The following is a 13616-nucleotide window of genomic DNA, read 5'->3' on the forward strand; positions in this document are numbered from 1 at the left end:
GAGGTTACAGGCCTCGCGGGGAAGTGAACCAGCACCTGCGCGCCGGTGGGGGCCTCCGCAGAGCCCCTAGAAACCCTCGGTCGTACGGGAAACAAAAGCCGCGCAGCCGGTGTGAGTGTAGCCTGTCGGCCGCTTGGGCTTTGAAGTCGCACGCAAAAGTGAGCGTATGCTGGTGACGAGCCCAAACTTTGGTCGGGGAGCAGAACTTGTATCAAAATAGTGTCTCGTGTTCGTTAAAACCGCCCCACCTGAGATTATTTTGGAAAGTTATGTTTAATGCTTCAGGTGTTCAGGGCTCGCTTTCTTCTTTGTGCTGGGTGGGATCGGCAGCGTCTGCGTTTGTGCTGTGGAGTACTTTGAGGAGAAAACAGCTGGTGCTTGTCTGTTATGCAAATAACTAAACTCTTACTGTAGCCGTCATTTCACACTTAAAACCTGGCTGATGGCATAAATAAGAAAATCAAGTATATATATATCAAGTAGGTATAGTAGAATACTGTATATAGTGCATATAATATCAAGTATATTTACTTGAACTAGGATTTTTGTGTGGTCTGGGTGTGTACTCGACAATATGATTTTGATTTATTTATTTTAGACGAGGCAGGACCTCTTCTAGCAACACATTTGACATGTTGACTCATTTTTGCTTTTCCACAGTTTCTTGGTAAAAGTGAAATGCCAATGCAATGTAGTTCTGGATATTCCTAGGCCTGGGAAATGGCGATATCACTGTCAGTGTAAGAACCGTAGGCATTAAGGTTATTTCATTGAAGATTCTAGTCTTTTTGTAGAAGTACTTTTTATTTTTACAATTTGGAATTAAAATGCAAGTAGGTAAGGTATGTGTTAAAGGCCGTGGGTTTTTTGAAATTTTTCCTATGTCTGGAAGTCATGCATGTTAAAAGTTGGTAGGGACTTTTGTGCAAACCTGAGTGTCCATATATGCATAAAGCTTGTTGTAGGACTTGAGCCTTTATAGAATGTCAATCCAAATTGTTTTTCTTTTGTCCTGTGACTTGGTATAGCCTAGGTTACACAAATAGTTACACATTGGCATGTTAAATTTTATATTATTCTTCTGGTACAAAGCTAAATGTACACAAAAAATGTTAATATCTTTACAGAAAACTGTTGTGATTAAATTCCACCTCTTTAAGAAAGGAACAACTTTCTCCTTTGCTCAAATAGATCAGACTTTAAAGTTCTGATTCTTGAGTAAATTCCAATTTTTTTTTTCTTCAGGCTGAAGACCATGTAGCTTCAGAACCAAGGATTAAAAAACTGGAACCAGTACTTCTACCAGGTAGGCATAAATCAGGAATTTGACAGATACCTCAACTTTATTTATTATAATAGAATTGGTAAAATATAAATAGTTTTCTTTATTTTACTGTGATTATTGACTTTGGTATATTTTAATCTTAGCAGGTTCCTTGTGGGAATATAACTTCTAAGTATGAAAATCTAATTATATGTGTGCCTGTAGAAAATTGTTCTAATATGCCTGAAACACTAAATGAATACATATGCAATTTTGCCTCTGTAATGTTTTAGTATGTGTAGAATAATGTCTTGGGCTTTTTGCAAATATTTGAAAAGAAACCACTAAGTTTTGTAACATTTATGACACCTTTTGGAAGACTACTAATAATTACAGTTTTGTCAGAGAGTCAGACCTCTACCTATGTCCAGAACTCTCACTACCATAGCATGTGCTGTAGTCTTGCTTTATTTTAAAGGAAAATATTCATAGACTTGCCAGTAGGTAGGTATGATTGACCTGTGTGTTGGAAAACTTCTAATGCCATCTTTATTAATTTACTCTTATTGAATGTGCAGCTGTTATGTAATTTTGGAGTTTGTAAGTGACTTTAAATCTATGTAGACTAACGTTTGTAGTGTGTGGATGAGAAAAGCAATGCTTTTATTGTTGTTCATAATTTATGAAAGTGTAGGATATTAATGACTTCCATATTTTAAATAAGAAATAATCCTTGGTAAATCACATTTTGATCAATGAGAATTTCGAAAAGCCTCTTTCAGATACTAAAGGAACAATCTGCCATTCTCAAGATTACTTTCATTGCAAACTGTACATCATAGTAATAAATTTGGCTTGCTGTTTCTAAGGGTAATTTTCAGTTTAAAACAATGGTATACTGCATTTTTTTGTTAACTTTAAGCTTATATGTGAATATATGAATTTACACACACTAATGTAGGAAGCTATTGCTATCATATTATCTAAGTTGATAGAATGCATTAACTTTCAAAGTGATCAATAGAATAAACAAGTTACTCTTAAAAAAATTCTGTTGCTGCTTCATATGGGACTGTTGTTAATTAAGCAGTATTAATTGATATGTGATATGGTCCAGTGAGGTAACTTAAACTTAAGAGGCTGAAATGTTGTGGAAGAGGTTCAACTGAAAGAGTAAATAACAACTGACTGACACTCTTTGTGAAACAAAATAGTACAGATTTTGCTTGAGGCATAAATACCTTAAAATACATTGCTAAAATTGCTTGGTATTGGAAATACAGTTGTATTTTTATGCTTGCAAAACTTCTGCTTACCACTTGGCATCTTACTGGTTATGTTGCAGTTGATATTCATCCAAGGTCTTTGACTCACAAGGAAGTGACTGCATATTCTTCTCTGAGACATTCCACAGAAAATGCAAGGCAGTACGACACTGCTTTTCTCAAAATGTAACACATCTTGCCTTTGCTGTGGGACACATGCATGAGCAGTGATAGAAAACAACTTCTGTGCATTAACTTTCTGCAGTGCAGTTCATTATTTGTGAAACTCATGAAGTACACTTAAAGTGGTGCTGACTGGGTTTGGTTTTCTCAGCTGGCTTATATTTACCCCATGTTTGCATCGTTTCCCTTCTCTGCACTATCTATCTCTGAAATCAGCATTTGATGGCTTTTGGGGCATTCGTAGTAAGTTGCCCCAGGTTACATAGAAACCAATTGAAAGAGTATGACTCACCACAGAATTAAAATGTCCACTTCCATATCATTCAGAAGTGTTACTTTGGATTATTTCATAATAAAATTCACTGCTCTGTACAGCCACAGAGTAGCTCTGACAAAGTCTTTTCATTTTCGTGAGCACCAGTCTGTATGAGAGTGGGGGAGAGTTTAGAAATGAGTTTTTTAAAATGACTTAATTGAAAGTCTTCCTGTTTAAAGTTAAGCACGGGCCTAAACACTTTTTTTTTGTTTGTTTCTCTCATCAAATAGTGCAGTAGAAAAGTGTATAAACAAGTACACATTGTACTGTTGGATAGACTGGCTTTTCAATTTGTCATAACCCAAGTTTCTGGCCAAAATCCAACTCGTATTAAAGCTGACATACACCCTTGCACGTACAGTCTGAGTATGGTATTCCTAATGGCCTGTCCTTAACAGTTGTGTGAAATTGTTTTTGTTCTCAGGAACAGAGTTAAACCTGAGCAGCTGAATGTTTATTACACTTCTTTAATTGGTGGAGTTTTTAAGGAGTTCTTTTGGAATTAAATTATATTAGCATGAGCAGTTACTGTCTTCAGTAATTTTTGATAACTGCAATAGTTGTATTAAACTTTTGATTCTTAAAACGTAGTCGCTTTGATGGACTGACTTACTAAAAATTGAAATCCAAAAGTATCTAAATACCCTACTGTCTAACTTGTATTTCTGTGCAGTGGGGGTTAGGAGAGGGAGTTTGGGATGGGGAAATAATGTGAGTCAGGTTGCAAAATGAGGAGGTTTTTCTTTCTTTCTTTTTTTTTTTTAAAAAAAAAAAAAAGGAATTTACATTGGAATCAACTTAACCTGTAGAGTTTGTTTTTAAAGTTTCTTCTGGTGCCCAGAGGAAGATGCATGTCTTCAGCTTTTGGAACAAAAACCTGCTTTCTCATGGAACTGTGACCTGAGGAGGGTGATGTATTAGGAAAAAGCAGCAAACATAATTTAAAGCAACTAAAAACTTTGGTTGTAAGTGGCAACACTGATACTGCAGTAGGGAAAAGCAAATAATTTTATAGAATTTGGTATAATTTAATTCCAAAACACATGGCATAGGTTTAAGATGGAGTTATAAAAATGTTTTCTTTTTCTTTCTGCAATTCTGTTCTCCTAATGTAGTGCTCTGATCTAGAGATTTTGCAGAGTTAGTTGAAGAGTTGGCCTGTGTAACAGTTTCACTTCTTTTTCCTTTGTTTGCACAGCCTGGTTTAAAAGCATGCCAAAGAGGAAAAATGTGAGAAATAGCAGGTAGTTTACCAGTGAGTCTGTTAAAACGCCTTGCCTGGCTAGTAGGAAACAAGCTTGTGTACTTCAGGGAGAATGAAGTTAAAGTTGTTAAACTTGAAGGTGTGTTTTGTTCTGCTAATCTATTTCAGCCTGTTTTCCACAACAATGTCTGTGGTGTTTTTGAGACATCAACTTAAGAATTAAAAATTGTACAACATAACTGGGAAGTAATGCAGCGTATGTTTTCATGATTTGAATGGCAAAACAGTGTGCAGAGAGGTGCAATACATGGATGGATAATGAACCAGTCCAGTGTCTGCACTGGAAGCAGTGCTGCACTGTGGTTTAGGCAAGATCGGGCAAAAAGGTCCTCGCTGTTGCTCACACAGAATGTTCCACAGGAGATTATGTAACAAATGGAACATCTAACTAAGTGTGAGAAAAGGATTGTTCCTCCTGAATCTTAATACCTACTTGTAGTAATTAATTTAAAATTGTACTCAATATACTAATCTGCTAGTAGATGAAGTTAGTAGTTGTTACCTGTAAGTTTTTTTAAAAACAGCTAAAAGCTAGAAATGGTTTAGTTGTTTTTGTTTTTAAAAGTTGATACAGTAAAATTACTGAAGTAAACTGAATCAGAATTGTATTTTTTTTTATCCTTAAGACTTGCTCACATCAAGGCAAGTTAAAAGAATATTGGTGGTGAGCTGCTGCTCTTGTGTCTGCACCATGTTTCATGGGCAGATCATAAAGTCAACTTCAGTGCCATCATTGATATGCAATCGCACCCCTGGTGGGTTTATAAACAGGTTGTAAGTACAGCTGGACTGGGTCAGATGTTGCCTCTTGCTGATGGTGCCTGCGTAGGAAGAAGGACGAACAGGACAAGCACCGCTCCCAGCTGCTTGTTCTGCCCTCCCTGCTTCCTTCAATGTGTGGCCTGGGGACTTTCCTCTTAGGGTAACGTAATGGGGAGATCCGAGTGAGGAGTTACGGGTCATCATAGAGACAGTGCAATCATATTTAATTTATCTTGCTGGATTTTTCTTACATGAATTCATCCAGTTGCTTTCTATATCCATGTAAACGTCTATCACCCACAGCTCCATCTGGTAAGGAGTTCAGCAATTCAGTTATATATTATTCTGAATTTACCACTATCTAATTTCTTTGGATAAATCTTAGTTCTTGTATGACACTGCAAACATCAAGTTGTATTCCCCCATTCCATGTGATTTGTGATTTTCAGACTCGTGTCATATGTCTGCTCTGTTTTGTTTTCCTCTCCCTTAGTTGTCTCAGTTGGTCCTAAGAAAGAAGCTTTCCATATCTTTCAGAAGTAATCAAAAGGATGATTAATGTTTTCCAGTTGTACTGTGTTTTTGAGGGGGAATCACATATTGTGTTCAAGATTTTTACCACTGGATATATTTGGCTTTTCTCTAGTAATGCCAATCTAATTGTTTTTGCCACCTGCTTTTTCGTTTTTACTTTTTTGTGTACGTGTGCCCTTAGATAGGCAGCTGACTGTAGAAATTATTTGTGGAAGGCTTTTAAGACTGTATCATGGAAAGTTTTAATCTTTTAGAAGTGTCTGATTCTCTTGCAAGTTAGCTCCCAGCTCTTTTTTTTCTATTTTTTTTCCTGCTTTCTGCAAATCCTTAGTACATTAAGTCATGTGTTCCAGACCAGCTGTAATGCATCTTGTGATAGGAGAAGGAAAGTACACTTTTTGGTGAGGCACCCTTGTGCGTAAGTACCCCAGGTATGTTTGTTCCTGACTGCTTTAAGCCCCTGCATCTCTTTCTTGGCATTTTCATCTGGTTTGTGGTGTCCCAGAGCTGGAGAACAGAGGTCATGGTGTTACAGTGTGAGTGCACGATGCCAGCGGTGTGACTGCATGTGTGTGTAAGAAATAGGGACCAAGACAGTGAGGTTAATGCGTAACCCCAGAGATTTGTCAGGTCTGCCTTTTTTGTGTATTAGGGATTATTTTGGTTTAACTCCTCAAAAGGGAAACTGTGATGATTTAATTGCTTCGTACAAGTAGTAATGATGTTACTGTCAATGCCTTTTTCCATGTGTATTTCTGGAATGAGTTGTTGATATTTGAGTAGGTATTGCTTGATCTGTTGAGGATGCTCATCTGTTGATGATGAGTGGTGATACCCTATCAATGCTGATAACTGAATAGAACTTGTATGAAGTCAGTTTCTGATTGTTTCCAAAGCATACTCAATTGTTGATTCTCATTTCCAGTGGTGTAGTGTGCTAGCCAAGGCTCTCTTACTCATTGTGCAGCTGATTAAAACGACATATTGCAGCCTTAGGGTTTTTTCCCTGCATTGTTTCTTATTTGAAATTGAAATGTTACTGTAAAAGTTTGTTTCTTTGTTTTTAAAGTTAGGGTGTGATATTAGACAAGTAAGTGAAATAGCTTTGTAATTTCAACTCATTTTCAGGAATCAGTGTCATACAAAAGCATGAAGTTATTTTCAACATTTCAGAATGGCCAGACTAGAAAATCAGAATGGCTATTTGGAAAGTAATACAATTCACTATAGCTTTTCTAAAGTAGATTTTCTTTTTCTTGGTCTACACCAAGATGATTACCGAAAGTTTTATTTAAATAAATTATGAGAGTTTCAGATTCTAGATTTGAAATTGGAAACAGCAGCTTTCTGCAAACTAATCTTTCATGCTGCAAGAAGTTTAAAAATGAACCAAGCATTTGACTTATATTTAGAATAAATGAGGCATCACTTACACTAAGTATATAGTAAATACTCTTTTCTATTATAGCTTTTTGTTTGACTCAAAGTAAATTTTTGGGCATGCTCTGAGTTCAGTTAACTGCTTGTTTTGGTTTTGGGTTTGCTTTTTTTAAGTATTGGCATGATACAAGTACTACCAAGGCAGTCTGCGTGTAGAATCTAAGTTCCAGATACAGTCTTACAAGTGGATTTTACTGGATGGAATCAGTTTGTTCTACCTTCTTTGGTATGAATACAAAGAAGGCATTTCTTAAAGCTTCTGACTAGTAATATATTTTAAGTATTTGTAAATATTTACAAAAATACTTTTCTATTTGCAGCAGATTAGCTGTAGGGCAATATGGAAATCATTCTTTAAAGGTAGAAGGATGAACATGCTTTAAATGAAATATTTTAATGTTTCTGCATGTGCATTCTGTAAAACAGTTCCAAAGTAAGTGGTTTCTGCCCACTCTGTCCCTGCGTATATTTAATGCCACAAATTACTAATTTCCAGAAAGGGGAATAAAACATTAGTGTAGATTCTGAATTGCCAACTGACCAAACTACTGGGATTTTTGTCTCCTGGCAATTACATTTGCTTCTGATGAAGTAAGTCTTCAGCAAACTGATTTCTAAGGAACACGTGTTTCTGTATTTATTTATGAAGCTAAACCTGGGTAATTTAAGCTAGACCCAGTAATATATTACAAATTCAGAACAGCATCTGTAACTCGTATTGGTGACATAGTTATAAAATAACAGGCTGAAAACCACAGTCCTCTCAAATTGTTCCTGATTATATTGTTTAGGCAAAGTCAGGCTTTGGGAATCTGTAGTTTATGTAGCCAGACTAAAAATATGCAAAACACAAAAAACTCTCCCTCCTCACTGGCTTGTCTATTGTTTGTGTTACAGGACTCTGACCAAATCATGGCTAAAACTTTTTTTTTTGGGGGGGGTGGGGTGGGGTTGTTTTAATTTGTTGGGTTAATTAATTTGGGGTTGTTTTAATTTGGCCTAAAAATGCATACTGATGCTAAGAGGAGCTGTTTATTATTCCCTTTTTCTCATTACAGGTGTGTGTTCCTATTAGCTACTTGGTGCTGACACTTTAGTGTAGCCAAAGGACAAGCCAGATCAGAGAGAGCTAATTCAGATAAAAACAGGACTGACAAAGAGGAAAAAAATACATGGTTAGCATTATTTTCAACTGGAACAATTCTTTCATGTGACTAACCAAGTCTTTCACAAATGGCAGTGCCAGCACAAGGGTTGAGGTGGGAATGGATGTTGAATATGGAACTGTTTCCATTTTAGGGGTAATACAAGTTGCTGAATTAAAGCATTTCTGTAAGCACGATCGGCTTTTTAATCTACTGCAATACTTTGTTTTGGATCTAGTTGCTAATGAGAGCCTTGCTCGTGATGGATGTTACCTTCTTGCCATGTGAACTCCTGTTGGTTGCCTGCTCTATGTTCTTGTGTCCTTCACTGTGTTTCTGGGACATGGGGGAAGCTTTTGTGGAGCATCCTGTCCTAGTTCAGAAAAGCAATAATCTTTTCGGATCCCTCCTGTGGTCAATTTCTTTTGCAAGGTTCACAAAGATTAGCCATTATTGGTCACTGATTTTAATCTTGTTACTGTGCATGGGAAAAGAGTAGTTGTTCTTTGAATGCTTTTACCAAGAAGCCTTTACTTTTTTTTTTCTAATTTTTCCTTACTGAGCATTTCTAAAACTTAGTTCAGCTCTTGCCATGCTTTCTCTTTTTGTGTTCATTAGCACACTAGAGAAACTGTACGATATGCATATATGATACTTTAATAACAATTTTTGTAATGAGATTGGCAAAGCAAACTCTTTTGCTACTGTGCTTTTAAAGCACAACACAAGCAGTAGAGTTGTCTTTTGACAAAAATCCCAGGTTCTCCTATTAAAAATTAATGCAAATGGAATATATCCAAATTGTTTTTCATTCCCCAGTAATCACAGTATTGAGCTGTCCTTTTGGAACAGCGTTTGTACTTTGTTTTTATTTTTTTTTGCTTTCTGCAGATGTACAGGAAATTAAATGTAGTCTATTTTTTAACTAATTGTGAAACTATTGGAAAATAGTTGGGGAAAAAAGATGGGCGACACCTATACTAGTGTGCAGCTTTTTTTGTCTTCACATACCCTAAATGCATTGTAAGAGCTTATGAAAATCAGAAAAGAGATAAAAGACAATTATTTCATGAGCTTACAAATACTTCTTTTCTGAAGTTTGGAAGTGGCTGAGCACACGGAACAGAAGATTCATTTAGAAGTGGATTAGAGACATTTACATCTAAACGCTTGGTGCATACTAATAAACTCATACAATTTTGGTATTCTCTCTACAAGAGAACAGCTAAGAAAAGGCAGCTAAATGGGTGAAGATGTTCTAGATTTCAGTTAGTTATTAATGAAGTTTCTATTGGAAATTCTCATTCAGAAATTTACAGAAGTTAATTATTTGCCAGTAATTTTGGAGCAGTTTTCGACTTAGATCTTTCTAAATACAAGTGGACTCATTGATGTGAATTTTTAAGGGTTAAATGGCTACTTCAGTTAACTTTAGTTTTTCTATTGTGAACTTTTTAGACTGTTTCACAAAACCAAGCTGTTTTTCTATTGTCTTAATTGGATATAATCACTATCAGCATTATAAATGAGGAACATGGGTTTAGTTCCCGAAGTGTATTCAGATGCTAGGTTTTTATGAATTTTGGTAGGAATTACACAGCTGCATAAAGTACTTAATACTCCCTATTGTCCTTAGGTCTATTGGACCTTGAACATGCACTAACATTCAGATTTTGATTTAGAACTTCAATGCTCATTAAAGAAAGTTTATACTAATAAATCTATTCTTACGCTTCTAGTACAGTATTGAAAAAGTTCCCTTAGCAATATCTGCAAACTTTTTGAGCCTGTAAGACTTTGCATTATTCATTTATGGAGTCTGATTCCAGCTAGCCTCTAGCATTCATTGCCTCTAGCAAGTATCAGGTTCTTAATGTGCTAGAAATACTGTATGTTAGCATATTAACATATACATATGTGCATGCATGCTCTGTCTCTGTGTATGTATTGAGAGAGGTGTGTGTATATACACACACACATATATATGTGTATATATATATACAATACAGTATAAATGTCACCTTGTAAACTGCTCAGGCACCAAAAATGATAAAAATATTGGTTCGGTAGTAGGCAAAATGGTGCAGAACGTTCTTTATTTTAGGATGTTACTGATTAGGGATTGCATTTTCAAATTTTGCATAAATAAATTACTCTGAAGCCTAGACCAGGCTCACTTAGTATGCCTGTGGGCTGCGGAGACAAAATTGGTGCTGTTGCACACCAGTTGTGGTACCTATTGATCGCTCTGGTCACAGTTCTGCTGACCACTGAATTCAGCATTTTTAGTCATGCCTCTGTTGTCTCCACTTCCCATGTGTGTGCGTTGTCCTTTCTGAATTTTATTTGGGCTGTAGTGGGTTATGCATTATGGTGAATTAGGTAAATACCATGAATTCTCTTAACATCCAAAATATGAAATAGTCAAGTTGCACATGCTTTTGATATATTTAGCAGAATTTTTCTGAAGTTTAATAGTTTCTGAGGCTGTGTGTTAAATGGAAATTGTGTTAGCTAGAGAGATCCTTCAGTCTCTTGTGTTATTTTTGTGATTCATGTATTAAATGTAGAAATATTTTTATTAAACATGATTAGGCTTTATATGTAAGGGTGGCAACCTGTAATTTTTCTTCTGGTTTCCTGTCAGAGTTTTAACAAACTGCTCTTGTCTCCTGAGATCATTCTTTGACTGTTCGAGTCACATGGAAGTGTTGACTGCTGTTCCGTGTCTGGAACAGCTTGTGACTGTTTACTGGAAAAAAGCAGCAGCTACATTGTAAAAATGTGCAGTGTAATATCTCTGAATAGCTCTGTTGTTGACACTTGTATAGAAAAATCACCTACTCAACTACAAATACAAGAAGGGTTCATTGTGCAGGACCAACACGTACTATTTGCGTTGGTTATCTACTTTCCTAAATTTGAGTTAAGTTTGGAAGGTTTGCATATTTTGTATTGCTAATTACAGACGTCCAAATGAGGGATAAAAGCCGGGTCAATATAAAATTCTAAACCGGTGTTTAAAAAAAAAAAAAAAGGTTCAGTTTCTAGAGGCTTTTCAAAACTGCATCTATTAAATTTGCATTGCAAACTTTCTCATGCTTCATTGTAAATCTTTAAACCCTTTGATTGAAATCTGTATGCATACACTCTCTCTCTGGCCGCATTATAATTCTCAGGTTCAAAACTGACAATTCTGTTTTAGAGTTGTAAACTTGAGTGCAAAGGAGAAGCTAGGCCAAAAAATCCAGAATGTATTTGTGTTGAAAGAAATGAAAATAAATGAAGTTGCACTAGAATAGGACTAGTATTAACATGTTGTAGTGTAGCCACACAATTATGAGAAATGGAGGAGGGAAGTAAAAAGGACTGGCTTTGGTGAAGAGAATGATGTAGCAGGCATGTTTTAAGCTCTAGTAGATTGAAATTGAGGAAGTTTGCACGGATCTCTTATTTATCTACTGTTTTGTAGCATCAAAGATATGAAGTACTGAAATAGTTTGGTAATAGTAATTTGTGCTTTTAGCAAGTGTCGCCTGTGCAATACTAAAAAATTACACTTTATAACAGATAAGAGAATGCTATATGGGGGAAAAAAACCCCTATGGAAGTTGCACTTCATTTCATGGTGTATTTGGCTCTTCGTATCTTATTATTAGAAATGCAGTAATACACTGGAGGTACCGAGAGAGGGAAGAATAAAAACTATTTAGGTTTAGAACAACTGACTTCATGAAGAGGGGAAGATTCACGGGCAGAGTGTGACTGAGAACTCAACATTGAATAGTTGAAGATTAACACCAACTGTGAGAAGGAATTTCTTTAATACACAGTTTGGGCTTTTGCAGTTATTTAAGTAAACAGCTTATTAGAAAAAAATGCTGGGCATTAAGAAGTTTCAGGCCAGACTCTGCTAAAAGTATTGAAACAGTTTCATTACAGTGTTTAACAGAAGTAGGGTTTGTCATTCTCATGTACCCCAATTATTCAATAGCTGTGGACTTGGCTGAACTTTAACTATTTGTACTAAATCTGTCAGAATCACATTTTCCCCCCCCATATTCAAAACTTATTTAACCACAGCTTGGTAATGTCTGAGAAAAGACTTTAAAGCTCCAGCACATCTCTCTATAAAGCATTTTCACAACTCTTGCCACTTCTGGCATATATGATGCATGTATAATGTAACCACAGGTGAATGAAACTTGTCCCCTTACATCTTCAAACAGTCCCAGAGTACTCAACATGATTCTGCCAGCTCAAGGCTATAGTGTTAGTCCAAGAAATTTTTGTAGGTGTTTAGCACAACTGAACTAAAAGCAAGGACTCTGCTGCTGCTCTCAGTTGCTTCCATGCTGATGCCTAATCATATTAGGGGCAAGCGAGCTAGTAGGGCAGCTTAGCTAAGTAGCTTAGGACGAGGAGCATGTGCAGAGACTGTCTCTCAAGACTAGCAAAAGGTGCATTTCTGCTCAAGTGTTTGGAATGCTGAAGACAGCTCTTTGAATGTATGGTATATGCATACTCACTGGGCATACATATAACTGATTGCTGTCATTATAGTCACCTGAAGAACTGACTGTTTTCTTGCAAAGCATAGGACAACTCTGAGCTGACATTTCAGGCAACTGGGACTAAATATGCCCAACCTATTATGAGCAAATTGGGCTTTAGCAATCTTTCATCCTTAGCCTTTTTTAAACAAAAACCTACAGCTAGTATAAAATTTCACTTTTCTTGAACACACTTCCACTCCCACGCTATTTATGGTAGACAGCAGCAGCAGGAGGTGGTTGATCTGATGACAGAAGTGAAAGCCCTATATAGGAATGAAATAAATGACCAAGTTCATTTCCTGAAGTAAGGATGAAATTGCTACTCAATTGGATCTAAAAAGGTAACGTGTAGCAATTTACTTTTTCTTTTTGAATGGTCCTAAGTCTCATTTGCCTGTATACTCTTTTATTTCATAGCATATCCCAGATGAATTAGGATAATTTTTTTCTTCGTCATTTGGATCTTCTGTTTTTCAAAAGGAAATGGTCGATCTCCATTAGGTGGTCGCAGTAGAAACTTTGAAATAGTAAGGAGTGTTTAATGTGTTTGTGGTCTGGGTTTTCTTTTGTGAAATCACCTGATAATCTGTTTATAAATGCAAAACGAGATGTGGACTGATTATTCTGAATTCATGATGTGTTTATAAAGCTATCCAAAGTACTTAACAATAGCCAGCTAATTTCATTTTTTATAAAACAAATACTATCTGAAATGCATGAATGTGCCTTTGTTTAAAGGACAGTGTTGTCCAAGGCAATGAATTTTTAGTAGTGAAGAATTGCAGATTTTGATCTCTGGGTATAAGGAAAGTGGTGTGTGGTTTTTTGCTTTTAACTACTGCACAATACTGTCTGTCTTGGGACAGTAGTTTTCTTTTTGTTCCCTG

At 36.2% G+C, this 13616-nt stretch overlaps 1 protein-coding gene across 1 annotated transcript in view; it reads left to right on the top strand.

Moving 5' to 3' along the window:
* Positions 1-13616, top strand: part of MTMR10 (myotubularin related protein 10) — a 46009-nt gene that overhangs the window by 9319 nt on the left and 23074 nt on the right. The window contains exons 2-3 of the mRNA XM_035899531.1: positions 11-111; positions 1220-1306. Coding sequence (XP_035755424.1) covers positions 11-111; positions 1220-1306 — 188 coding nt within the window. The remainder of the gene's footprint in view (positions 1-10; positions 112-1219; positions 1307-13616) is intronic.

This window comes from Egretta garzetta, unplaced genomic scaffold (genome assembly GCF_000687185.1).
Source record: "Egretta garzetta isolate BGI_Z169 unplaced genomic scaffold, ASM68718v1 scaffold287, whole genome shotgun sequence".
Classification (NCBI taxonomy): Eukaryota; Metazoa; Chordata; class Aves; order Pelecaniformes; family Ardeidae; genus Egretta; species Egretta garzetta.